Source organism: Sus scrofa, chromosome 14 (genome assembly GCF_000003025.6).
Source record: "Sus scrofa isolate TJ Tabasco breed Duroc chromosome 14, Sscrofa11.1, whole genome shotgun sequence".
Classification (NCBI taxonomy): Eukaryota; Metazoa; Chordata; class Mammalia; order Artiodactyla; family Suidae; genus Sus; species Sus scrofa.
In genome coordinates, this window is record NC_010456.5 from 16,442,849 (window position 1) to 16,459,896 (window position 17,048).

At 45.3% G+C, this 17,048-nt stretch overlaps 1 protein-coding gene across 1 annotated transcript; it reads right to left on the bottom strand.

The window, feature by feature from the left end:
* Positions 1,186 to 16,368, bottom strand: LOC100517194. The gene is made up of 6 exons (XM_021073071.1): positions 16,322 to 16,368; positions 15,797 to 16,056; positions 15,588 to 15,701; positions 9,760 to 9,883; positions 9,320 to 9,387; positions 1,186 to 8,664 (listed from the first exon to the last, which is right to left on the bottom strand). Exons 1-6 carry the CDS (start codon positions 16,366 to 16,368, stop codon positions 8,345 to 8,347), a joined length of 933 nt encoding a protein of 310 aa, XP_020928730.1. The 3' UTR covers positions 1,186 to 8,344.

A 17,048-nucleotide genomic window follows, 5' to 3' on the forward strand; every position in this document is an offset into this window, starting at 1 on the left:
AGTCTGATTAGCATCCATGGGGATGCAGGTTCCATCCCTGTCTTGCTCAGTGGGTTAAGGATCTGGCATTCCCGTGAGCTGTGGTGTAGGTCACAGATGCGGCTCAGATCTGGAGTTACTGTGGCTGTGGCATAGGCCAGCAGCTACAGCTTTGATTTGACCCCTAGGCTGGGAACCTCCATATGCCACAGGTGTGGCACAAACAAAAAAGATGCAGGACTCTTCCATCACCAGGATCCCTCTTCTTGCCCTTTTATAACCACACCCACTTTCCCTCTACCTCCCCCCTCTTAACTCGTAGTCACCATCCCTATAATTTTGCCATTTAAGAATACTATATATTCAGTAGGTTAAGAACCTGACTAGTATCCATGAGAATGTGGGTTCGATCTCTGTCCTTGCTCAAGTGGGTTAAGAATCCACAAGCTGTGGCATAGATCACAGATGCGGCCCGAATCTGGTATTGCCATGGCTGTGGTGTACATCTCAGCTGTAGCTCAGATTCAACGCCTAGCCTGGGAACTTGAATATGCTGCAGGTGCAACCCTAAAAGGAAAAAAAAAATTCTCTATAAATGGAACCACAAGTATGTAATGATTGGGGTTGGCTTTTCCCCCCAGCATTTTTCTGGAGGGATTCTTTTGGTTTGTTGAGCTTATCAATAATTTATTCCTTTTTATTGCTGAGTAGTATTCCACATTATGGATGTATTGTGATTAACAGTATGTGTTTAACTGTTAACAGAATGGTTAACAATTTGTGTGCCCTTTGAAGGACATATGAGTTGTTTCCAATTTGGAGCTATTACAAATAAAGCTGCTATAAACATTCATGCACAGGTTTCTGTGTGAACCTAAGTCTTCACTGATCTAGGATAAATGCTCAGGAGTGCAACTGCCGAGTCACACAGCAGAAGCATGTTTACTTTTTAAGAAACCGACAGAGTTCCTGTCGTGGCTCAGTGGTTGACGAATCCAACTAGGAACCATGAGGTTTCAGGTTCCATCCCTGGCCTTGCTCAGCGGGTTAAGGATCTGGCGTTGCCATGAGCTGTGGTGTAGGTTGCAGACACAGCTTGGATCCTGAGGTGCTGGGGCTGTGGCGTAGGCCGGCGTCTACAGCTCCGATTAGACCCCTAGCCTGGGAACCTCCATATGCCGCAGGAGCGGCCCAAGAAATGGCAAAAAGACAAAAAAAAAAAAAAGAGAGAGAAAGAAAGAAAGAAAGAAAGAAAGAAAGCTGCCAAACTGTATTCCAGACCAGCTGCCCCATTTTTCTTCCCAGCAGTATCACACGAGTGATACAGTTTCTCTGCATTCTCATTGGCATGTGCTGTTGTCATGGTTTATTTTTAGCTAAAGCCAGAGATCCAGTTTAAGACAAAAATTGCTAGCAAGATTTTCAAATTTAACAAACTTTATTATTTTTAACATTACTCAGAGATCAAATAAATATGCACATTCCTATATATCCCTATATATATATATATCTCAAAACTATGTATACAGATAAATATGGCTTATTGTTATATAACTACATATAGTACATATATATGTGTACATGTATGTATATCTCAAAACAATATCTGCTCTCTTTAAACTCTACAACTTAAAAGCTGTGCACTTTAGACAAGTTCCTTAACATCTCTGAAGCTCAGTTTCCTGATATCTAAAAACTACTCCTCCAAGTAAGACACTGTATTAAAGGAATAGTATGTGTAAAGAGCTGTTTAATGAATGCTGAGTCCCTTCCTCCACATCACTCCGTTTGAGCCTCATTTATTCTAACCTACAGGCTTCCTCTCAATCCATTCCCAACACCTCTGAGAACCACTGCTTCCATTCAGTTTTATAGCTCTCTCTCCCCTCAGTTTAGATAAATATGAACATAGCTTAAAAATCAGTTAAGATGATGGAACAGAAATGGCATAACTGCTTTCAGAAGACAAGCACAAACCCAGCTCTGCCACCTATGACTGTGTGAATGTGGGCCATTATTTCACGTCTCCAATCAATGTCACTCTTACATCTTTAGAATGGACAGACTCAGACCTGCTTTACCTGTCCTCCAGAGCTGCCAAGTTCAATTGAAAGAAATATGTGAAAGCAACTTGTAAACAGTAAAGAGCTACACAACTACATGGCAGGTAAAACAAGGGGAGTTATAGAAAATAAAGTCCAGGATCCTGAAAGGTCCCATTCATTCTGCCATGGAATGTCAAAGTAGAGAAATGGCAGGAGCCACAGAGATTTCTGAGTCTAGGACAGTGATGGCCCAGAGAATGGGGTTCAAGAAGACCATACTACAAATTCTCTTTGCATTTGTTTATGTAAACAGCCAGAAATGAATTCACCAACAGCCTCACTTGGTCCTCATCAACAGTTGCCCCAGGCACCCAGGGGTGAAGGAGATTTCAAGGGCAGAGGAGCTGGGAGTTCCCCCTCAATGATAAGGAAGAACAAATCTGACCCCATATTGCATCTGTTTCTTTTACTTTAAAGTTTGTATTCTATTGGTTTTGCTATAGGTTAATCACTAAAAGAATGTTACCTATAGACTGAAATATACCTGATAGCTGATTCTCAGTGCTCTGACCTTCAAAGATAGAACACTTTTCCATTCCTGCAGAGATATTGCAGAACAGAAAATAACATTTTTCTATTTGAAGGTTTAAAGGAACACTGTAGCCAGATCTACAAGACAGGAAAGCTGAAAGAACAAAGGATTCTAGCACCAAGAAGTTTGCAACAACCAGCCACATCTCCCTCCCCTTTTTGTATAAGCCCGAATTCTAACTCAGGTAAGATGGTTCTTTGGGACACTAGTCCACCATCTTCTCAGTCTGCTTGCTTTCTGAATAAAATGGCCATTCCTTGCCACAGCAACTCATCTTTCGATTTATTGGCCTGTCCTGCAGCGAGCAATAGATTTTGGACTTGGTGACACGCTCACAAACTCACATGGACTGAGATGTGTTAGGGTTTATCTGGCTCAGTTAGGTGGAAGCAGATTATGTAATTTAATTTTAACTCAACTAGCCTTCACCAAACAGACAAAGGGCTTTAAAAGATTCCTGCAACAAGCCTTAGATTGAAGATAATTCAAAAAATACAGGTTTCAGCGAGAAAATGACAGAATTGATACTGTTCTCCCTCTAAGATAAATACTGTAGTCCTAAAGCCACAAAACAAGGCAGAAAGGCAGACAACATGAATCCAACAGTCAGTCAATCAAAGCATCCTTAAATGAGTTGAGACTATTTAAAATGTAGTTTAGCATCCACTACTGACAAGGCTGAATCTCACCTTAAACTATTTAAATCTATGGTTTAATTTTTTATCTCATTTTTTTTTTCTTTTTAGGGCCACATCTGTGCCATATGGAACTTCCTAGGCTAGGGGTCGAATTGGAGCTACATCTGCGATCTATGCCACAGCCTGTGGCAACACTCGATCTTTTATCCACTGATCAAGGCCAGGGATAGGACCCGCATCCTCCAGAAGACAATGTCAGGTCCTTAACCTGCTGAGCCACGATGGGAACTCTTATCCCAAACTTTTTAAATTTAGGTTTTGCACAGGTTTATCAGCAAAGTAGTGTGGATATATAACTTTCCAATAAATATACTTTAAATGTGTTACTATTGGGGTACACAATTAAAATAATGAGACCATCGACCTAGGGTATCCTAGTTCTTTAAGGTGTTGTTTTCCCCAGTTTAGACTTTTGTGCTAGACACCAACAGACCACCACACATGGACATAAGGGCATGAGGGTGGATTTTCTCTGTCAGTTTGGCAGGTTGCTCTCACTAATACCATGTCCCTATACTTTCTAGAGCCTCTAAAGACTTTGCCTTCATCCTGTCAAGCTGGTGGTCTGGAAGCCACTGTAGACTCCTCATTCAAATCTCTACGAAGCCCATGGGTTGTCAACACCCCAACATTCCGTGACTCTCGGGAAGATATCCAGCAGGTATCTCTATCACTCTTTATTGTTGTACTGCTATGCCAAAGAGAAGAGCTAGTGTTTATTAAGCACGCACTCTATGTCAGACCCTCAGCTAAGGGCCTCGTTGTGAATCACCTCACCACATGGTCATCATGACACTGTGACAGCCTCTACAGTTATTATCCACCTTGTCCAGATGTGGTAAGTGAAGCTAAGGATGCTTAAGTAATTTTCTCAAGATCCCATGCTGATAGTTGCTCTAGTCAAGATTCAAAATTGTGCATCTGACTTGAAACTTCCTCTTAATTATGTATGCTACTTTACATGCACAATAATAATAACTTTATTTCTATGTACTAAGATTTCTGTACAATGTACTCAGAATTAACTTCTAAAATTTGTCTCATTCTAAATGTGATTTTGCTTCATCTTGGGATCAAATATTTACCAGAGCGACTCATTAATCTCATAATAAACAATATAAGTTACAATTATATTTACTGGAATTATTTCTACAAACAGATTTTGAAAAATGTATCTTACCAATCCTTGAAAAAACTGCTTGAAATTATTTCTACCATGAAGCAGTGTATAAACAATAATACAATCAAATGTATCTGGCTTACTGTTTGCTCAGATGTATCTAAGATTATCAGTTAAAACTCCTAGCAACCAAGGCAATGAGAAAAACTCAGGGTGTCATCCATTATTTCCACATATTCAGATAGTTCTTGCCCATAAATGTTGAGGAATCCTGAGTTCTCTTCTTGGATGTCCTCTTTATGAATACCTAGATTGTGATTTTAAAAGTGCTATAATTTACAAAGCACAGCCCACACCACATGGACTGAAATGCCACTTTCTTAACATGGCTATTTTATCCTTGATGAACCATCATATTTATCCTTATAAACACTTCATTAAATATCGCTCTATCTGAAAAGTGAAAAATTCAGCATTCAATGAACAAAGCACTTCAGTAGCCCATATATAATTTATATTTGCAATAAAGCAAAAATAGTCACTTGATTCAATTCTTTGATTTTTTTATTGCTGACACCAGCATTACTTGAATAGCACAAGATAACAAGAACAATGTTTGAAAAAGCAGAATGAATTACTATGAATATAAGAGGCAGTTTCTTGCTTTATTTATCCCAGACCAATAACAAAGTTGCCTGCTTTCTTCCAGAAAAGTTTTTTTCACCTTTTTGCAGCAAGTTGGGATTCATGGAAATCATTTCATGGATATAACTTTATTACTTTAACAACAATTTTGGGGGGGGGTGAAACCAATGCTTTTTGACACCAGTTGTGACAACATGCCTTCATTTAGAAAGAACAATAGTATAGTGGCTTAATATTTTAATCAAATATTAAAAATCAAGGTAGCTAGTTTTTCTCCATATGTCAGAATTCACATATATTTCCTTGATAGGGCTTCCTCACCCAGTGAAAAATCTCTTTTAAAAATTACTCGTGGCTCGGCAGGTTAAGGATCTGGCATGTCACTGCTGTGGCTCTGGTTACAGCCATAGCATGGGTTCGATCCCTGGCCGAGGAACTTCTGTTCCCTGAATGGCAATGAGTGCAGAAAAAAAGAAAAAGAAAAGAAGGGGGGGGGGGAGTCACTGAATTGAAAAAAAAATGAAAAAAGAAAAGAAAATGGGTTATGCAGATCCAATACATCCCTCTCCTATTTATAGACCAAGAGCCAGAGCCTGCTTGAGAAAACTTTCTTTTTCAGATTTTATGTTACTGCATGCCTCCTGGCTCTTATTTTGCATCCCTCCTTAAGCCATCGTTTCACAACTGTAACGAGAAAAAAGCACTTACTCATTTTCTCTGATTTCACATCTTCACTATTTTTTTTTAGATGGACCATAGCAATCTTAAAGGAAAACTCCATTTTTTGGTAAGTTCTGCCCTTGCACAAGTGCACTGCCTCTTTGTCACCCAGTAGAAGCAGGGACTCTTATTTCCTGCAAAGGTATTAGGGAAGTGCTCCCAGCTGAAGGTATTTATTCAATTGCAATTGTTGTTTGGAAGTCTAAAATACTAAGGGTGGTTCCAGGAGCTACTGTTTAAAACAATGCAATGCCTGTTTAGAGGGAAAAATCAGTACTTGAAAATTCTGAGTTGGTTTAAATAATAACTCTGCATCCAAAAAAGAATTCTTTAAGTAACATTTATATGCCAGGCACATGTTTTTAATTTTAATAACATTAGCCTACCTAAATAAATATGTAGACCCTAATAGTTATTCTCTTTATTTTGATATTTTTGTATATTATTCTATTTTAGTGAGTTTGCAAAGAAGCTAATGAATAACAATGAAAGAAAAATATCTATCTGTCAGTAACAAAGTTGTTGTGGTTTATAGTCATGGCAAAATGCTGTGTTGGAAAAAAATCTGTTAAAAAGTAATAGAAAACTGCTCTAATTTTGAAAGAAATGAATGCATATCCCTATAGGATAATGTCAGATAAAAAGAAATCTGTGTTCTTTGTACAATTGTGTTTGCTGGCATTTATATAAGCATAATAATGCTTTCAGGGTATTTTCATAGTTGTTCACTTAACATGGGATTAACATCAAAATCTTCGTAATTATCTGAGATCACGCATTTGAAAGTGGTGTGGCAAAACATGTTAATGGTTAAAACATTCTAGCAGTTTTAATACTAAACAGATTAACACACATGAAAGTAATACAATTTCTGCATTGAATAATACGTCAGACTAATTATTTGGGTGAAGAGAGAATTCTTACGAAATGGTACCCTTTCTAGCTACTGCTTTCTATTCTTGTAGAAATACTATAGCAATCGGCTAGGAAACTGCATGAGCAATACGCATGGTTGTGCATGACTCATGGATCTGAAATATTATTCTGTGGCTTTGTCATCACACAATTTTAGGAAACCACCACTTCTGGGGTTTTCTTTAAGTAAAATTGAGAACCAAAACATGACAACAGGAGGACAATCCAGAAGAGCGAAGGTGGGATTATAAACCAATAAATAAATAAATAAATAAAGCATAAAAGAGATTGCTACTTGGCAAGAACAGCTAGGCATTTCTTTTATAACCACCAGCAAACAAACGTAGGTCCACACCTTATTCATTTTTGAATAATAAAGAAGCATATTTTAATATATACCCCAGAGACTTTTAAAAATATTTCTCTGCCTCAACCGTCCCACCTGGACATGAGAAGAAAATGGGCAGTCATTTATAAAGTAATATGAAACTATAAATTAATTGCCCATCATGCCCACGTTTTTTGAATCCACATGGAAATGGGCCTCACATCCCAGACCTAATTATATTATAATCCTTGTTGCATTCAGTTACAAGGGTCAGGGTGGGGTGTGAAATCTTGGAAACTGGAACGTAACAAATGCAGGTGCCTCCCCCCCCCACCAGACACAGAGAATGTGGGTTAAAAGACGGTAACTGTGTAACTTCAGCTGCGCCTGAAAGGAGGTGGGGGTGTCGAGGAGTTAAATCATGTTGTTTCCCTCTTATGCAGAGAGAATCCATAAAAAGAGATTTATTATCATATTTTTCTTTTTAAAATGTAGTATTTGTTTTCGACTTTAAAAGTGCTCCTCGGTATGGAGCACAGTAAATATTACAATTTTGTTAAACAGCAGCCAAGATTTAATTGTCTGTGAAATATAAGACTTAGGACCTTATTCAAGTTAACTACTGTTCTGCCGACTCCAACGAGGCTGGCCTGTGGTGGCCGAACTCGCCGGGCGCTGCCACTTGCGAAGGTGGCCCGCGGGTTACTGGAGGACTGGAGCGGCACACCCGAGGGAGCCCAGCCCAAGGGCTTGGAGTTTTATTCCTCCTGCAGCCGATTTGAAGTGACTTTGTACAAAACGTCAAACAAGAGTAAGCAGCCACAGAAAACAGAACAGCGTGCTAACAGGTTTAACATCGAGAGAGAGAGACAGAGAGAGCGAGACAGAGAGAGAATCCGGGAATGGCTAACCAATACTGGAGAGAAAGGGCATCATTGGGTGGAAAAGGGAAGAAAGGAAGCTGGGGAGAGGTACACCAAGGGCTCCACATGAGCACCGCACAGTGTATCACTACTGTGGGCACGCCGGCCGCTGGCCAGGATGAAGCCCTTTAACTAGGCTCCGCGCTCCTGGCACCGGGGGCTGGAAAGCCTCGGCCGCCCGGGTCCCCTCCCCGCCCGCTCTCTCCTCCCCGTTCCCGGCCGCGACGCCCCCCCACCTCCCCGCGGCGGCTCCGAGGATCTTTCCTCCACCGCCAGGTCCATAGAGAAAGCGGGCGGCGGCAGATTTGCCCCGGTGGCATCGCAGCCACAAGCCTACCCGTAATTGCAAAGCAAACAAGGCTGAAATATTGGATTGGTCTCAATCGTGACAAGATCTACGCTTTTGCCGCCAATTTGTTTGCGCAGCTCTATTTAAAGGGCCTTGATTGAGGAAATGTTGAAAATAGCGGGGAGGGTTCCCTAATGAGACCTCGGGAGGAAAGCGCGGGGGACTCTGGCGCGGGCGGGGGAGGGGCTCCGTTAACCCCTTCCTGCCTGCCGGGGGCGAAAAGCCCCGGAGCCGAGCAGGTCTCCACTGCGTGCGGCCCCGCGCCGTGACACCCCTGAGGCTGCGGCCTGAACTCCGGAAGCGCCCTCCGATGCCACCCGGCCCTCGGCTGTCCGGCCAGGTCCCGGTAGCTGGAAGAGAGGGCGAGAAACGCGAGAGGCAGGAAAAGACACACACGTTTATTGCGCGCAGCCCGGGTGTGTCGGGCATCCAGCCCCGTGTGCGCCTTGATCTCACCTATCTGCCGCGCGCCCCGCGGCCGGCGTCGCTGCCCCATTGGTCAGATGCGCAAACCAGGCTTAGAGAAACCAGCGGGAGGGAGCCGGAGCCCGCCACGCCAGCTCTGGAGCTCGGGAGGCTGAGGGCCCAGGGGAGGCCAGGCCGGGCTAGGTCTCCCCCTCTCCATCCCACACCGGCGACACAGAGCCCTCGCGCGCGCTGTCCAGCCAGGGAGCCTTCCCTGAAGCCTTGGCGATGAAGGTCTGCTACCTTTGGGATGACAGGGTCCTTCCGCCTCTAGCCCTGGTTGCTTTCAAAATAAAGAAAATTGAAATCCGATTGCAACTGGGGATGCGCGGAATTCACTCTATTTTGCCGTCCCTGTTACACAAGCTGTTTAAGCACCCACTCGGCACAGAGCCTTGATTGGGCTCTCAGGGAACCCACAGTCACAGGAGGGGAAAGACATGTGCCCAGGGATCTACCAGAGAGAAGATGAGGGAGCACCAACGGGAGTTCAGAAAAAGGGAGACTTCATTTGGGGAGCAGAAAGAAGAGAAGTCATACCTGGAAAAGCTTCCTGGAGGAGATGGCATTTACATTGGGCCCAGTGGAAACCAAGAAGTGTGGATTCTCTAACAAAGGAGAGAGGCATGTTGTTTGCCAAACCCACTAGCAAGTCGAGGGGTGCCAGACCCACAACAGGGGACAATCAAGGGGTCAGACTTTGGCCATCTGCTGATCCCCCAGCTGCCCCTCTAACTTGGAGAATGTGAGTTGATCAAGTTGTGAGCCAAAATTCTAGTGTCTTTTAGGATTAGAAGCCTAGGATTGCGGAGGATACCAGCGGCTGGACTTTGACCCTGCAGGGGCCCTGGACTTGGGCCAAAAGGGACTGTTAAAGGGCAGGCAGGGGCAGGAAAATGGTGCAGGGCACTCTCACCAGGGTTCCTATTAGAGTCACATATTACCAGGCTTTCCCCAGAGAGATCTGCTCAGAGATGTACCTTGGCCAATCGGAAGTTTGTCTTTCTGGAGTCACAAGCAGAGGCAGACTGGGAAAACCGAAGCCCCTGGGAGAGCAGGGAGACCTGGTTTCAGTGAGACTTCCCCAAGAAGGATCTGCGCCTTCTGTCGGCAAAACAAAAGAGCATCAGCCCCACGGGTCTAGTGGAGCCTGTCAGTGTGTTCTGAATGGAATTCTGCTTTTTCTGTACGCAACCAATTCTTCAGTTTGGAGTTGGATGCTTTGCAAGCAGAATGCAGTTCCATTTTTTGTTCCTCAAGGTTTTGGCCTGTGTTAACTTTGGTGGGCATTCGCACAAGTATTACAAAGAAAATGCGTTCTCTTCTGGAAGTTGGAATAAAGTCATGCCTCTCCAATCACACTGCAGATATAGAATCTGTAACAACAAATTCGCCTCCTGGTGCTGCGAGTTCCCAGCCAGCATCCTGCCTTCTCTGTTTATGTTACAACTTTTCTGCCTGCAATTATTTTTATTTTAATTTTCTGTCACTTTAACAGAAACCAGAGCCTTTTCCTTTAATGTTTTGTACACAACATGTTCATTTGGATAAGATGTTCTTTCCTATCCTCTTATAGCTTGCCTTTCTCTGTGTAGCATTCTGCATCAGGAGTTTCTAATATTTCTACCCCCCCCCTTTTTTAAGAACTTGTCCCTGTCTTGCTTTATTTGTTTGTGTGAAATTTAGTTTGAAAGGAGATCAGAGAGAGCAGGAGGGGTTTGTAATAAGAGAATGACCGAATGACCCAAAGGCTGATTATCTGTCATTAACTGGAGACTTGGTGTACCCAAATTACCAGGGAGACCTCAGTCTGCCGGATCCAGAAAGGCAAGCGTGGAATGCAGGGCTGTTGAGGCTCGTGGTGTTGCAAATGAAGACACTGCCCACACATTTTCTTAAGGAGGTTTCCTTCAAAACTCAGCTCAGGTTCAGTGGACAAATGCATTACATTCTGACATGCTGTACCCAGGTTATAAAAAAAAAAAAATCTCTGCTGAAAGATTAACTTCAATGTTTCTATAACTAACTTTTCTGTTGTTTCATTAGGATCAAAATTGCAGTTAATTGTCTAAGCTCCAGAGAATATTGAGAAATCAAGCCAAGCTGCTTTTGATCTGCTAAACACAAGCCTTGTAAAAATCGAGGTTTGCCATTAATATCAACAATAAAATGGTTTCTTTTTGTTAACCTGAAACCTAACCATCTCGGTGAGACCTTGTCTAGAAGCAAAGGCCCTGGAAGAAAAGAGAAAGAGTTTGGAAGAAACTGCCAGGGATAGAGAAATCTATCTCTGTGAATTTGCAAAGGAGGCTTCAAAACATGACTTCCTAGAGTGCAAGCCACACTGCAGTTAGAACTGAGAATGCACTGGGGCCTCAAGCCACAAACAGACCCTTCAGTCACGAGGGTCTGTGGACGAGTGGTTTGTCCACAGCCCCACATTTTAAGCTGCCATTTGCTTTTATTTTATTCTGAACCTCAGACTGTATTGCAGACCAGTTGATGTCTATTACCTACCATTTCCTTGGAGTGTGTTTTCAAAATCACAATTTCTTCCTCATCTGAATGTTGAATGCTTTCCTCCCGGCTTGGAAGAAAATATTGCAAGCGTGTGCAGGTAATTAGATTGAAACAAGAATGTGAATGATTAGTTAACATAAATCCTAAGGAGTGTATTTTCTTGCGCAGCTTTTGCCCTAAACTCCATCTATATTTTACTGCAAAATAGCAAAGATTGAATTTACTGTCCCTCTTAGGCCCAGCATAATTACATGAATAACTCATCCCATGTATGCTTCATGCTGCCTTTGCATGCATTATCTTTTGTTCCCTTCAGTCTGGGTAAGTATTTTAGCTTTACACACAAATGTGGATACCTGGCAATGAATCTAGTTCTCCCCAGTCAATAAAGAACCTCCAAGATAGCAGCACATTTGCCAGTTAATGTGAAGACCTAGTCATTGATTCTTTGGAGAAAATGCAAATTCCCACTGCCTATAATAGTGACATTAAGATTTGTCTTACACATTGTACACTTTAATTATTGTACCTAGTGTAATACATCAATTATGGTTCAGTTTTAAAATATTTTTCTTAAAGGGCTTTACTTAAGGCTGAACCAGTGTCTTATTCTTCAACACTTTCAGGTTCTATGACACCAAAAACCTCGTAAATGCAGGTTTTGCTGGAAGGCAAATTGAAGAGAGTGTTGGAGAGAAGGGGGGAGGTAGGGAGGGAAGGAGGGTAGAGAGTGAGGGGGGAAGAAAGAGAGAGAGAATGGCCAATTGGGGGGGAATGGATTTACAAGCACCCAGCAAGTTCTAATTTTCTCCATTGACTTAAATGTTTCCTAATCAACGTGGAACAATCAGGCCCTCCACAGTCACCGTTGCAAGTGGATCAACTCCTCCCTGCCCTGTCTGCACGGATCTGCTCAGATGGGAAAGAGGAGGCAAGCTGGCTCCCTTACAAAATACCCCACCCCCTTCCAAAATCAAAAAAGAAAATGCTCAGAAGAAACGAAACCTCCTAAGAGCCAAGGGCAGCTCTTTCTGCCCTTCATTTCTCAGACAGACAGGATGAGTCCAATCAAACTTGATTCTGCTTTATAGATGTGTACTTGGAGCACCATCGTATTGCTGGAGCCACTGTCATTTGCCAGGTCTGAAGACCACCATATCCCAAAAGTTTAAACCAGAAAGGGAGGGACCACAGAATCCCAGTTAGAATGGAGACTCTTGCCGCCACTGTTCTAGATGACCTAAAGTTTCTTGGGCTAAATGGCTAGCACGTACAACAGCTCAACTCAATCCTACCCTAAGACAGACAGAAAGGCAAAGTGATCAGGGTGTCACACGAAGCACCATTCTTGTAGCAGGTGAGGCTAGAGTGGCATCTGCAAGAACACATTGCTTTTTCTGCCACCTTCCGGGTTTGATGTTCTTTCTGGGGTTCTTAGCAGGTTCTGGGGGCCACCTTATATACGAGCATCATAGGTATTCAAAGAAATGCTCAGAGTCACTTCTGCTATGTTGGTTAGGGAAATGAGGTAAAACGAGATTTGAAAAACTGAAGGGAATTGAGCCATAATTCCTGTAAACATAAAATGTGTGTTTATGGCCCTCTGGCCTGGTTCTTTTCAGGTCCAGTTTATTTTGAGTTCTCATGAGCAAAACACAAGATACAAACTGCCCTTGCCTTTGAAATAATAAATACCTCGAAAAGATCTGTATTTTCCCTAAAAACAGACTGAAGTTTTTAAGAAAATGTTTAGTTTAAAACAGATTGATTTTAAAAATACTATCTCACAAAACCAGAATGTCTGCAAGAGAGTGTGCAGCCTCTCGGGGCTCTTGGAGTCTTTTCCAGGGGAAGGGGTGGGAAGGAAGGAAAAGAGACAAGAGACATGAGCCCAGAATAAATGGTTGACCCCAGTTCTGTCTGCTTAGCTGAAGGCAGATGCAATGGGCAGCACAGGGTGGTGGGGGCGGTGTTGGGGGAACACATCAATAGCTTCAAGGATGGCAGATAGTCCCCCAAATCAGGACTGCCCCCTTGTTCCAGAAAGCCATCTCCCCACCCAGGTAAGACTGATTGCAGCTGGGCCTCAGAAAAGGGGAAGCACTTAGCATGCCCTTGCCTTGCAGGATTCATCTTGAGGGCACCCCAGCCAGCAACTTTGCAGCTGCTCAGCCCCTGAAGTATCGGACCCTGTATCCTTTGGAGAGTAGCACACTAGACGCCACACTAGCACAGCCCAGGATGGGGTCCCCAGGCTGACGGCTAAGCCAGGAGCTTCACCTTCCTCCCTTTTTTCCCCACCACTAACATTACCTCCACCACAATCACCTCCACCGAGCTCCCCACAAGGCCCAGGCCACCTAGGCTGGAGGCAAACCTGAGGTGGCATCTTTGCCTCACGGTTTTCCAAAGCAGCAAACTAATCCAGCCTCCCACTAGACCTGGAGCAAAATGTCCCAAAGAGGGCACTGCATGAAAAGAGTGGACTATTTGGTTGTGCATTCAGACTGGAAATCAGATGGTTAAGGACCCTGGAGTTCTCCCATTTGTCCCCTACCCCCCAAGCCACCACTTGAGGGTGGTGGCCTCTGCATTGTGGCTTTCTGAGATTCAGGAAGCCCTGAACCCTTGGATCACATTAATTAACTGGTGATGACACGGCCAGTGAGCACCTATGTTCAGATTAGTATCTTTTACAACTTTTTTCTGTCCCTTGTTGTCCATCTATTTTATCACTTCCAGGTTCTTGGGGACCATGAAGTGGTTCATCCATTTTGTTTGTTTGTTTCAATTAAAATAGCATGAGAAAGGTGGAAAGTAGCATGTCCTGGGGACTTTGAGGCCACTAGCCTCTAGTGGACACAGCATTGGGTCCTTGGCTCAGCCCTCTGCCTGGTCTCTTCATCCTCCTTTAGATTCTCTAACCCCTCTCTGTTCTGAAAGCAGCCTACAACTACTGTTCCAGCATTTTTATCTGTTCCCAGACAGGGTGCAACCATCTTATTTTGTCTGCCTGCTCCCAAGGCCTAGATGTGTTTTTATAAACAGATTTTTTTTAATGTATCAAATGTCAGAGGATTGAACTACCAGTATTTACACATGCCTGCCTCCCCAGCGAACATGTAAACACAACCCTGACCACACTACCTATATTTTTTCCTTGAAGAACAAGGTCTTTAATAGACTCTCCTTGTGCTCAAAACTGTAGACCTACCCAAGGTGGGTGTTTGAAGCTCTAGATGGCTATTTTGTTCTGAGCCCAAAAGGCACTTACCAACAAATCTGGTTTCACCTACTTCCCACCTCTGTTCTCTGCTGGGGGCACAGGGAACACTGACCCTTTGCTGCAGGGACAGAATGGGCCCTCAGGAGTTCCCAGCCTGGGTTTCTGCCACTCTGCCTGAGTTCCCTTTCCTCTCCTTGAAGCCCAGCCACCTAAAACCTAAACCACGTTCTCACCGCTGCTACCCAGGGCTTTGGGATTAGTGGCTGGCAACCACCAGAGTCCCTGACAGCACAGAAGTTGGGTTACCCTCCCAACCCTACTCTCTATTCATGCTGACCTTGCCTTCCACTCCCAAACCCTACCCCCAGGGGAAAAAAAAAAAAAAAAGCAGGCAAGGAAAAGACCCTCCCTCATCGAATCCTTGGAATGGGACACCCTCTGCATCTCTGCTGCCTGGGCCCTGATTCCGCCTGCCTTCCAGAATGGACCCCCAAGGCGGAGGAGTTGGTCTCCCCTGGGCGTCCCAGGCCAGGCCCAGCGAGGAGTCCCCTGCCGCCGCCCCCCCCCACCATCCCAGTCTTTGGCGCACTCCGCGTGGGACACTCTTTTCCACACAGACCCATCCGGCAGAATCCTCAGCTTCACAGCGGCCTCCCCTCAGGGCTTCTAGCCAAGCCTTGGGGATCATTTCAAGCTCCTGACACCGGCCACCCCCACGCCCCACCCCTACCTCTTGCAAGCTTTCTCTAGGAGCTCAGGCCACAGCCACTCGGGCGCCGCGGCCCCGGTGCCCTGCGGCCGGGTGACTTACAAGTAGAGATCCATTTTCCGTTATAATGCGTTCAAGATCACGAAGGCCAGCAGTCTAAACATCCACGAGCCGTCCTCCCGGCCTGCCTCTTAAACTGGTGTTTAATGGTTCCCCTCCGATAACTAAACCTGCTTTCCACAGATGCCCGCTTTTATGGGAGAGGCAGGAATGCAGAGATATATTTATATGTTTGTTCATAAAAACTGGAAAATAAGCTCTGAACACGCTGTAAAAAATATTCAGTTACTTACCAAACAGGCTAGTTAAACCAGGGGAACACCGATACCCGCCACACAACATAGATTCGGGGAATCGAGGTGCCTGCGCTTTGAAGTCGCCCAAGGTCTTCGCCGAGGCTGGTGTCCCTGAAGAACATGGAAATAAGAGCATTTACAACTGGCGTGACCGTTAGTCCCGGGGTCTCAGCCACGATCTCCAAAAACAGCCACAATATCACCACCTGCCCAGATGGCCCCAGCCTGGGTAACGTGGTGGGTATATCCAGCGACGATGAGGCGGGCATTTCCAGCGTGCGCCCAGGTCAAAGCCTCAGCTTTGCCCGCGGCGCCCCGCCGCCAGCCTCGGCCAGAGACGCGCCTTTGTGGGGGCGCAGCCGCCCGCCGCCTCTGCTCCCACTGCGCCCGCTGCCTGCTGGTTTTCTTGCCTAGGTTACCTACAGAACACTTCGAAAAGCAATATCTGCCTTCTTTCCCCACCCCCCTTCAAACCAGTAAAGAAAGCGGAGTGATACTGTACCTGATTTGAGATTCTTCAATATTTGAGACTTAGGGGAAAATATTTTAATAGTGAAGCATCTGTTAAACACTTGCATTAACCTCTGGCTGATAAAAAAGTTTTTTTTTTAACCCTGCCCCCCCCTCGTTTTAATTATCTTATGGTTATGAAGGGGCAGCCAATCCTGAAAGAGGACCTCGGCAATTAGCAACGAGAACATCAAAAAGTTTTATTGCGGAGAGCGCGAGGCGCCGCCCCCGCCGCCCCGGGATTGGCGTGAGGAGCCTCTGACGACATATATTAACCCGAGCGGCCCTAAAGATGTAGCTGTACATGGAGATCTTGCTGGGAAAATCCGCTTGCTCCCCTCACGGCGTCCAGTCCCGGAGAACAGCCGCCGCCGCCGTCACCCAGGAGCCCCCACGGCCGCTGCGCAACAGCCCTCCAAGCCCCAGCCGCCGCCTTCGCGCTCCAGGGCGCCTGCAGGGCTCAGATCCTTCCCCCGAAAGGAGAGGCTCTGAGAAAATGGATGCACTGAGACCTCTCTGAAAACCCTCCGAGGGAGCACGAGAGGAGAGCGGAACACGTTACTCGCTGCTAAAGTCACATTCCAGGACCAAAACAACAACAACCAAAAATTTCATTAAAACAATAAGCGCCCAAGAACCCAGATCAGGCTGGTTGGGGGAGGGGAAGGGGCGGGAAGGGGAGGGTCGCATGGAGGTAGCTTCACAGTGAGCGGTCGACCCCGCCGCCTCCCCGCAGAGCCGGGCCGGCTCCTCCAGCCGCGGCTCGGACTCTTCCCGGGATTCGGAGGAGCCGCGGCGCCAGGAGCGCGGCCGGGGCGCGGAGCCCGGCGACTCGGCCGAGCAGCCCCGCGGGAGCCGGGACGCCTTTGCATGAGCACGAGAGGACTGTGCCTGCCCGCAGCAGCCCGGGAAGCAGGACCCCGCGCGCGGGCCGTGGAACAAGGCGGG

Coding starts and splice junctions, on each gene's coding strand:
- LOC100517194 (XM_021073071.1), bottom strand. CDS start 16,368: ATGTCGTCAGAGGCTCCTCACGCCAATCCCGGGGCGGCGGGGGCGGC. Junction 16,057..16,321: donor CCCGGGGCGGCGGGGGCGGC/GCCTCGCGCTCT, acceptor ACTGGTTTGAAG/GGGGGTGGGGAAAGAAGGCA. Junction 9,884..15,587: donor TGGTTTAACTAGCCTGTTTG/GTAAGTAACTGA, acceptor TTTTGCCGACAG/AAGGCGCAGATCCTTCTTGG.